This window comes from Ictidomys tridecemlineatus, chromosome 6 (genome assembly GCF_052094955.1).
Source record: "Ictidomys tridecemlineatus isolate mIctTri1 chromosome 6, mIctTri1.hap1, whole genome shotgun sequence".
Taxonomy (NCBI): domain Eukaryota; kingdom Metazoa; phylum Chordata; class Mammalia; order Rodentia; family Sciuridae; genus Ictidomys; species Ictidomys tridecemlineatus.
In genome coordinates, this window is record NC_135482.1 from 62,770,057 (window position 1) to 62,779,111 (window position 9,055).

Genomic DNA, 9,055 nt, shown 5'->3' on the forward strand with positions numbered 1-9,055 from the left:
TCTGGTTTCCCCTGGCAGTCACTGGACCCATAATTAACCTCTTTATGACAGGTTGTGGCCTTCTGGAGTTGGTGGCCACCACCAAGTGTCAGTTGATATCAGGGAAGGATTTGGATCAGTCCCCTCCCTCTAAGAACCCAGCAGTCTATGTCCCGAGCTCCAAGAACTGAGCTCCCAAAACCCCAACCCTGGGAGAGGCCAGCATGGAGGGGGGCCGGAGAGTCTTCTTTCTGATTCTGACTGCAGGCCTCTATGGAGCCTTCCATGTAAGACCTTTAAAATGTCCCTGGATCATTCTAAGCTCAACTTCCTAACAGATAAATGGGCCCAATAATATCAAATTCAGAAGGCTGCCTGGGGAATTAGATGAATTATGTATTGAAAAGCCCTCCCCAAAGTACAAGGAGCATTGTGTAGCAGTGAGGCACATTTAGCTCCCTTCTCCCACAAGTGGAGAGGAGAAGAGTATAAGGAGTCCTTGCTCAGGGTGAGGGGGACACTAACTAGAAGAGGAGACGAAATATGAAGTAAGTCCTGAGGAGAAAAGAGAAAGTTTTTGCCTAAAGGGACACAGGTGGAAATGACAATAATAGTAGAATAAAACAAACAAACAAACATTTGTGGAGTTCTTAGTGCTAGGGAGAGCCCTAAATGCTTTCTGGTCCATTATCTCATTAGATCCTCCCAACAAGTCTTATCATTATCCCTACTTAGCCTATGAGAAAACTGAGACTCAGAAAGTTTATTCACCTATCCAACCTCACGACATGAACTTGCCCTTGACTTTCGAGGGCCCTGACCCCTTCAACAAACGCGCACTCACTGGCCCCCCATACCGTGCACACATGCTCAGGTAACTCCCAGGGCTTCCCAAGCCTCAGGGTTGGGACCCAAGAGGGGCCCGGGTGTGTCCAGCCACACGCCCGGGATGGAGCCAATAACCCAGCGCTTCCCGGGCTGAGTCCCAGCAGCGGGGCGTAAGGGACCCGCCCGCGGTGCCCACAGTGCATGGCCCTCGGAGCTGACCAGGCGCTTCCCGGCCTCATAAAGCGCTGGCAGGAAGCGAAGGCCGTTTCATGTGGGCTGCCAGGCGGCCCGGCCCGCTTTGATTCCCGGCTCGGCGAGGCGCGAGGGCCGAGCCCTCCAAGCTCGTAAATGCCTGGGCGGCGAGCTCCCTCCCCGGGCCCGCGGGCCGCCATATAAGGCTCCGCGCGGGCTTCGGGGTCCAGCCTGCCCCTGCCCCTGCCACTGCACCATGTCCTGCCTCTCCGGCTTCAGCGGCCCCTGCGGCGTCCGAGCCTTCAGCTGCGCCTCGGCCTGCGGGCCCCGGCCAGGCCGCTGCTGCATCACCGCCGCCCCCTACCGCGGCATCTCCTGCTACCGCGGCATCACCGGGGGCTTCGGCAGCCGCAGCGTCTGCGGAGCCTTCCGCTCGGGCTCCTGCGGACGCAGCTTCGGCTACCGCTCTGGCGGCGTGTGCGGACCCAGCCCACCCTGCATCACCTCCGTGTCGGTCAACGAGAGCCTGCTCACGCCCCTCAACCTGGAGATCGACCCCAACGCGCAGTGTGTGAAGCACGAGGAGAAGGAGCAGATCAAGTGCCTCAACAGCAGGTTCGCTGCCTTCATCGACAAGGTGGGTGTCCTGGATGTTCTAGAAGGAGATGGGTTGCCCCAGGCCAGTCTTTATAGAAATGCAAAACGAGGACCGCTATTTTATGATAATTTTCGGGTGTCCAGACCCATGATATTAAATAGCATTGAAACATCTGATGAAAAAAATTCATGTCCTGTTTTCTTCCTTAAAAGTAGCTGGAGAGGGCTGGGGTGCCTAGCATGTGTGAGGCACTGGGTTGGATTTTCAGTGCCACATATAAATAAATAAAACAAAGCTCCATTGACAGCCAAATAATTTTTTTTAAAAAAAAAAAAAGTAGCTGGAGAAAAATCTCATTGAGTGGCAATGTGTGTGACATCTACTACTTGCTTCCCTTCTGCTTGTAATAAAGACAGCAAGCCCTGGATTCGGAGCTGTCTGGGACAATAGTTTCAACTAGGATTTGTTTTGCGAATTCCTTGTGCCTGCCTAGTGATGCTGGTTCTGTGGTGGTAACATAAAGTTACCACTTTAACTCCCTCAGTGTAAATGTTTACAGATTTCACTGAGTGAATATGCTTAGAGATGTCACATGAGTAAAATAGCACAGAGGGTAGCAAAATTCTGAAGTCAGCCTGTGAAGGGTGGATATTTAAGAATTGCTGCCAAGAGTGCAGTCCTTTGAGTGTACACAGAAAGGAAAAGGGGCAGGGATAAGGCAAGGACCCCCACCCCCATCACCACCACCAAAGGCTCACAGAAAGATTTGCCAGAGCAGGACTCCAGGCCCAGGATCTCTCCTGCTCCACAGATTCCTGGGGCTAGAAGGTCCAAAGCTTAGATCCCCAGTTGCACCATTCCCCTCTAGGAGGGGCTAGCATGCCTCCACGGACAGCATCCTAGGGAGGTAGCAAGAGATGGCATGTGGAAAAGGTCCCGGCCTGAGCTCCACCCCAGCATCCTCCCCATGAAGACTGTGGGTGAGCTAGCCATGATTTTGAAAGGGAAGATGGGGCTAAGGTAGCCATGAGATCCTATGAGCCAAGACCACCTAAAATTATCCATAAAGTACCAACAGTCTCTATTCCTCATCTGGAAGTTCCAGCCTGGGAATTCCCAGCCACACTCAAGGAGTTGGATGGAAGGGTCCCGAGGCTAAAAGGCAAGGAGGCACCTCAACTCCACCTGAAATGCATGAGGAGTGGAAACCTGGAGGCCAAGGGCCTAGTCTTGTTTGCTGACCGTCTTCCTGGCCCACAGTGTATTGCTGCCATTGTGTCTCTCCAGTTTGAATGACTTCCAGTAAAGGGTGGCACGCCTCACCTTGTCAACCTGGCCTCCAGAGCTGTGTGACACTGTATCCTATATGAGTGTAGGCCACCTTCGACCATACATACCCACATCTCCCCAGGCTTCTTCCAACCTCGGGCATCCTGCTTGGAAAGAGTCTAACTTCTCTGCCTTCCCCAACTAGGAAGCCCTTCCCACCCTGACTGTTGGGCAACTGTCCACCATGCCCCAGCTGACCCCCAAGGACATCCATAAATAAGCCAGGGGTCTGCACTGAGGGAGCTCATGGTGGAAGGCTTCCTTCCTACTTAATCCTGCCCAGTACTGCTTTGGGGAGCCTTTCATGATTGTCACTATCCTCCATGGCTACCTGTCCCCACAGTAACCCAGCACAATCCTATGTCTCTCATTTGCTCAGCCATGAAACAAGGATTCCACAGGTGCATCCTCAGGTCAGGAGAGCCCAGAAAGAACCATGACATCCACCTTGGCCGCTACACACTTTTTGGCCTCTACACATTTTGCTGCTGGTTCTGTCTCGACTCTGCCATTTCTCTAAGGAGAGCAGGGCATGCTGGTTCCTCTCGCAGACTTTTCTCCCACTCCCACCCTAGGTGCGCTTCCTGGAGCAGCAGAACAAGCTGCTGGAGACCAAGCTGCAGTTCTACCAGAACCGCAAGTGCTGCGAGAGCAACCTGGAGCCCCTGTTCGAGGGCTACATCGAGACCCTGAGGCGGGAGGCCGAGTGTGTGGAGGCCGACAGCGGGAGGCTGGCCTCAGAGCTCAACCACGTGCGGGAGGTGCTGGAGGGCTACAAGAAGAAGTGAGTGCAGTGGGGAAGCAGGTTTGGAGAAATAAAACAGGATTAAGTCAAGACAAGATAAATTTGGATTAGACTACCAGAGGAACTTCCCAATAGAAAGAAGACAGTGACAATAAGCCTCTGAAGGGGAGGGATTTTTTTTCTGGGTTGGGAGTTTATGGTTGTAGAGAGATTCTGAGCTACTCCAGCTACCTCGTCATGATATATTTATTTCATTAATTCATCAAACTTTCATTGGGCATCCATTCAACATTCTAGGTGCTGTGTTAGGCACTGAGTGGGGGAGGGATAAGAAAGTAAGGAAGAGGGAAAAGCAGGGCTGGGGATATAGCTCAGTTGTTAGAGTGCTTGCCTCACATGCATAAAGCCCTGGGTTCAAGCCCCAGCACCACACAAAAAAAAATGAAATAAGAGGGGAAAGTTTTACCAGAACTAGGGCAAATTCCTGCCCCTCAGGGAGTCACAGTCCAGAAACAGAACATGCACCTTCAAAGGCACCCACCCGGGAACCACATCAGCAATGAGAATCCCTGAAACTGGAAGAGCCTTGGGTGACAGGCTGGTTTGAATGCCCAGAGCACAAGAATAGACAAGGTCCCTTCTAGTTCAGTGCTCTGGGCTGTGCTTGTCTGGGCCTTTATTCTCTCTTCATCTGAGCTTTGTGTCCTGGGTCCTCAGGTATGAAGAGGAAGTGGCACTCAGGGCCACTGCTGAGAACGAATTTGTGGCTCTGAAGAAGGTGAGTGACCCCAGAGGACTCATCCCACATCTGAACCGAGGGCGGAGGCAGCAGAAAGTTGTGTACATTTGAGAGGCTGAGCAGCTCCCCCAGAGTCACAGCTCCCCCAGAAAGATTTCGCCCCTGTTCCTCTCTCCCAAAGGCTCCACAGCTCCCCTTTAGACCCAACGTTCAAGTACAGGGCCAACTTCAAGCAGGCAACATTCTTGTCCATCTGGCCACTGGCTTCCCAGTTCCCCGGGCCCTGTGCCTGATGTAGATTGGGCACTCAATAAATACCCATGACTGAAGGAGCTGCTGAATGCCAGGCAATGCCGACAGCCTCAGGCCGGTGACAGCTGGACAGCAGCTGTGGTTCCTCACCTCTTCAGCCTAACTCTGCACAAGTGCCACCACGTTGCCTCTCCTTCCAGCCACCTCAGTGTGACAAAATGAGGCACAGAGTTGAAAGTCTTGCTCTGAGTTGCCCTGGGCTGGAAGGGGCAGTCTGGATGGCCAAGCACCCTTCTGACCACAGATCTAGATTTTTCTTTGCACGAGATCCAGAGCAGAGAGGTGTGAGGCATCCACACTAGATCCTAAGCTTGGGTAATAATGCAAGGTGTGAGTTCTAGAGGAATCATCCTAGTGGTCCCAGAGGAAGTGCCTGGAAACCTGGGGGAACCCCCTCTTCTCCCCACACCTGCTTCTGAGCCCACTAGCTTCATAAAGGGCTTTGCCTGAGCCATGACACCAGACACTAGGATGACATCCAAGCGAGCTTCCCAAAGAGTCTGCTCAGCCTGCTGGGGGGACAGTGAGAGTTCTGGGTTGTGTTCCCAGGGAGACACCTGGCCCATCTTTCCCCTTTAGGACGTGGACTGCGCCTACCTGAGAAAGTCAGACCTGGAAGCCAACGCGGAGGCCCTGACCCAGGAGATCGACTTCCTGAGACGACTGTATGAGGAGGTGAGGGGCTCAGAGCAGGGGGCAGCAAGAAGGGTGTTAGGCTTGGGAAGGACTCATCACCATTTTGACTTCCAAGCCCTAAGGCAGCATGTCAGGAGCACAGAGTAGTTGAGAGACTGGGGCAGGTTGCTATCAAGAGTGAAGAAGGAGAGTTTGACCTCTTGTATCCTGTGCCCTGACAAGTGGTAACTTCCTGGTTACTGTGTTAACAATCATTACAGGACGTCAGCTCTGGTCCTAGACCCTGTCTGAGATCAGACAGTTGATCTCAGACCTGGACTCCCTCTACCTTCTCCTCTCAGCCCCAGGACTCTGGGCCTGAGGGGTGTGGTGGGGTCCCGGGGTTCAAGGAAAGACTATGACTGGGACTTCGCACAGGGAAGGAAGCAGGGGAAGGGTCAGGGAAGGACTGTGAGATGGTCTGCAGGCCTAGTGTGATCAGATCTCCTGATTTTTCAAAAGAAACCCAGAATCTGGATTGTTATGTTAAATTTGCCAAGAGTCAGACTCTGGACATAGTTCTTGCCCTCCCCTCCTCCTGCAGGAGATCCGCGTTCTCAACTCCCACATCTCAGACACCTCCGTTGTCGTCAAGATGGACAACAGCCGCGACCTGAACATGGACTGTGTCGTGGCCGAGATCAAGGCTCAGTATGATGACATCGCCAATCGTAGTAGGGCTGAGGCTGAGTCCTGGTACCGCACCAAGGTGAGAGGCCCCGGACACCTGCCTTCTGCGCATGGCAGTGGGAGGGGTGTGAGGTATCGTTTAGAAAGGCCTTCTTTTATTCTAAGCATGACAAGAGAAGGGCTGACAGCTCTCAGGTTGAGACGGCTGCCATGTCTGGTTGTACAAGTTGAGCACTATACCACCTACATAGACATCAATGATGTCTTAAGTGGGTGGGATGTCCCATGCTGAGCTTCATGAGCATCTCTGCCTCCCCCCAGTGCGAGGAGATGAAGGCCACAGTGATCAGGCACGGGGAGACCCTGCGCCGCACCAAAGAAGAGATCAACGAGCTGAACCGCATCATCCAGAGGTTGACGGCCGAGGTGGAGAATGCCAAGTGCCAGGTACAGGAGCCCAGGTCCCCCTCAGTGTGGGAAGAGTGGGGTCAGCCTGCATAGAGGAATTTCAATCAGACATCTTGCCACTTTGTGAGAAGAGAAGTGAACATCAAACATCAGGCCGTCTTCTTCATGAAAAATGCTCTACATTCTCACTGAATGGAAAAGGCAGGGTAGTGTGGAGGGAAAGGAGGTGACAAGGGCTTCCCTAGACCCAGGCGCAGAATGGAACAGAGCAAATGGCACTGGTCAGGGATGCAGAAAACCTGGGCTCCCCAACCAGCCCTTTCACCATGTGAGGTGGGAGAGTCATTTGCCCTCTCTGGTCCGTGTTCTGGATCAGTGATCACACCCTCAGATGTCGTCAGACACTAATGAATGGGTGAAGCAGGCTGTACCCAAGGCCCTGGATATGGGGGTATGGCAGGGACTGTGGCTCATGGAAAACACAAAGAGCAAAACCAACCAGATCTCCCCAAGACAGGCCATACAGAACTGCAGGCCTAGTGTGATCAGATCTCCTGATTTTTCAAAAGAAACCCAGAATCTGGATTGTTATGTTAAATTTCCAAAATTGAGGCCCACTGTGCCTATGTTCCCCCGGGAGCATGAATTTGCAATTCCTAACAAATAGGCTCGTTTGAGAGTCATCGATCAGTGGAAGCCTGGCCTCTGATTTAAACCCAGAACAGGGGGTCTGAATAACTCTCTCCCCTGCCCCCAGAACACCAAGCTGGAGACGGCAGTGACCCAGTCTGAGCAGCAGGGCGAGGCGGCCCTGAGCGATGCCCGCTGCAAGCTGGCTGAGCTGGAGGGCGCCCTGCAAAAGGCCAAGCAGGACATGGCCTGCCTGCTCAAGGAGTACCAGGAGGTGATGAACTCCAAGCTGGGCCTGGACATCGAGATCGCCACCTACAGGCGCCTGCTGGAGGGCGAGGAGCAGAGGTGGGTCCCCCACCTATGGAGAGGGTGCCTCTTCAATGTCCCCAAGTAGGGTTGCTGCACTTCAAGGGTCAGGAGCTCATTGGGATATTATTTGCATCTAATTTGCATCAACACTTCTTAAAGGAGGGAATTTGTAGGTCAAAACATTTCAGCAGCTTTTTCCTTCCTAATTTTTGTCTCTTTGCTTTCCCCAGGTTGTGTGAGGGCATTGGTTCTGTAAATGTCTGTAAGTAAGCCACACTGTGGGTTTGGAAATAAGGGCTTGGAGTTTCGGGTGGGCAAACTTTTTCTTAAGGGGTCAGATAGTAAATATGTCAGCCTTGCAGGCGGTGTGGTCTTTGGTAATATGAAAGCAGCCACAGTCATAGCCGATTCTAAACAGGAATGGCTGGGTTCCAACAAAAGGGAAATCACCATATAGCCATGGTTTAAGAGACTAAAAAGAAGGAGAGGGTAGGGCAGTGTGGTTATGGTCGTTTAAGTCGCTATTTCTGCCTGTGGGGAGTTCCTGGGCCAATAGTGTATCAGGGATACTTGAAATTAGACTCCAGGGAGTGCCCAGGTGATGGTGTGGGAGAAGGCACTAGAAATCTACAGGAGGAGCCCTAGCTAGGAAAGGGGTTCTGGCCAGCAAGGGCGGGGGGGGGGGGGCAGGCCAGGACCTCGCTTGGGGCTAAGCATTGGCCTCCTCCCACAGGTGTCAGCAGCTCCCGGGGCGGAGTCGTGTGCGGGGACCTCTGCGTGACAGGCTCCCGGCCAGTGACCGGCAGCGTCTGCAACGCCCAGTGCAGCGGGAACCTGGCGGTGAGCACCGGAATGTGCGCGCCCTGCGGCCAGAGCTGTGGCAGCGGCCGCTCCGTGCGCTTCGCCTAACGCCCCGGTTGTGTGAAGACCCCGCTCCGCGAGCCCACAGTCCCTGCGCCCCGCCGCGGTCCCGGAGCTCCGAAGGCTCCGGACTTGAGGAGGAAGAAGGGCTGCGGGCACAGCGGCCTGGCCTGCCCAAACTGCCGTGCGCCCCGGTCTGCATCCCCTTCCGCACTTGTCCCTCGGCGTCTTCCAGGAAGAGCCGGGCTCCTGGCCCGCAGGTCTGGCCCCGCTGGCCCACCCCCAGGAGTCTAAATGACCGGTTTCCTTGTCGCCTTGGGCAAAGATCCAATCCCAATTTGGGCTGCTGTGGGCGCTTGGACACCTGTGGCTTCTCACAGATTGGCCCCAGGAACCTTCCTGCGCTTTGCCTCCTCCTCCTTCCAAGCCTAGCTACGGTGACAGGCTGCGTTTCCGTTTGGGAGGGACCAAGCTTCTATCAACGCCTCTGCTCCTTCCCTTCCCTCATGCTTGGTCTCCACGTTTCCAATAAAGCTCACAGTCATGTATAATGTGCTCTGATACTGTCCCCTCCCGTGCCCACCAGGCCTTTCTGCCCAAGTCTCATTCCTGGGAAGGCAGAGTAGCCTTTTACACCATGGAGGCAAAGAACTGTCTGGGTATCCTGCACCCAGCCTGCACACACTGAGTCAGCAGCCCTCAAACCCAGACATGCAGGACCATGAGGAGTTCTAGCCAGGAGGGGAGGAGCTTGGATTTCCTATCACCTTAGGCAGGGGACTTGTCACCTATAGTTGCTGGGACGCAGTGGTCTGCT

The 9,055-nt window shown here is 53.9% G+C and overlaps 1 protein-coding gene across 1 annotated transcript; it reads left to right on the plus strand.

Annotated features, from left to right (window-relative positions):
* The first annotated feature begins 849 nt into the window (after positions 1–849).
* LOC106144876 (keratin, type II cuticular Hb1) lies at positions 850–8,789 on the plus strand. Its single transcript, XM_078014645.1, has 9 exons — positions 850–1,636; positions 3,502–3,710; positions 4,389–4,449; positions 5,302–5,397; positions 5,942–6,106; positions 6,349–6,474; positions 7,193–7,413; positions 7,608–7,639; positions 8,111–8,789. Exons 1-9 carry the CDS (start codon positions 1,256–1,258, stop codon positions 8,284–8,286), a joined length of 1,467 nt encoding a protein of 488 aa, XP_077870771.1. The 5' UTR covers positions 850–1,255; the 3' UTR covers positions 8,287–8,789.
* Positions 8,790–9,055: the final 266 nt, after the last annotated feature.

Excerpts from the sequence above, each read along its gene's own strand:
- LOC106144876 (XM_078014645.1), top strand. The coding sequence starts at position 1,256 with ATGTCCTGCCTCTCCGGCTTCAGCGGCCCCTGCGGCGTCCGAGCCTTC. Across the intron at positions 6,107-6,348 it reads AGTCCTGGTACCGCACCAAG|TGCGAGGAGATGAAGGCCAC; the intron begins GTGAGAGGCCCC and ends GCCTCCCCCCAG. Across the intron at positions 7,640-8,110 it reads CATTGGTTCTGTAAATGTCT|GTGTCAGCAGCTCCCGGGGC; the intron begins GTAAGTAAGCCA and ends CTCCTCCCACAG.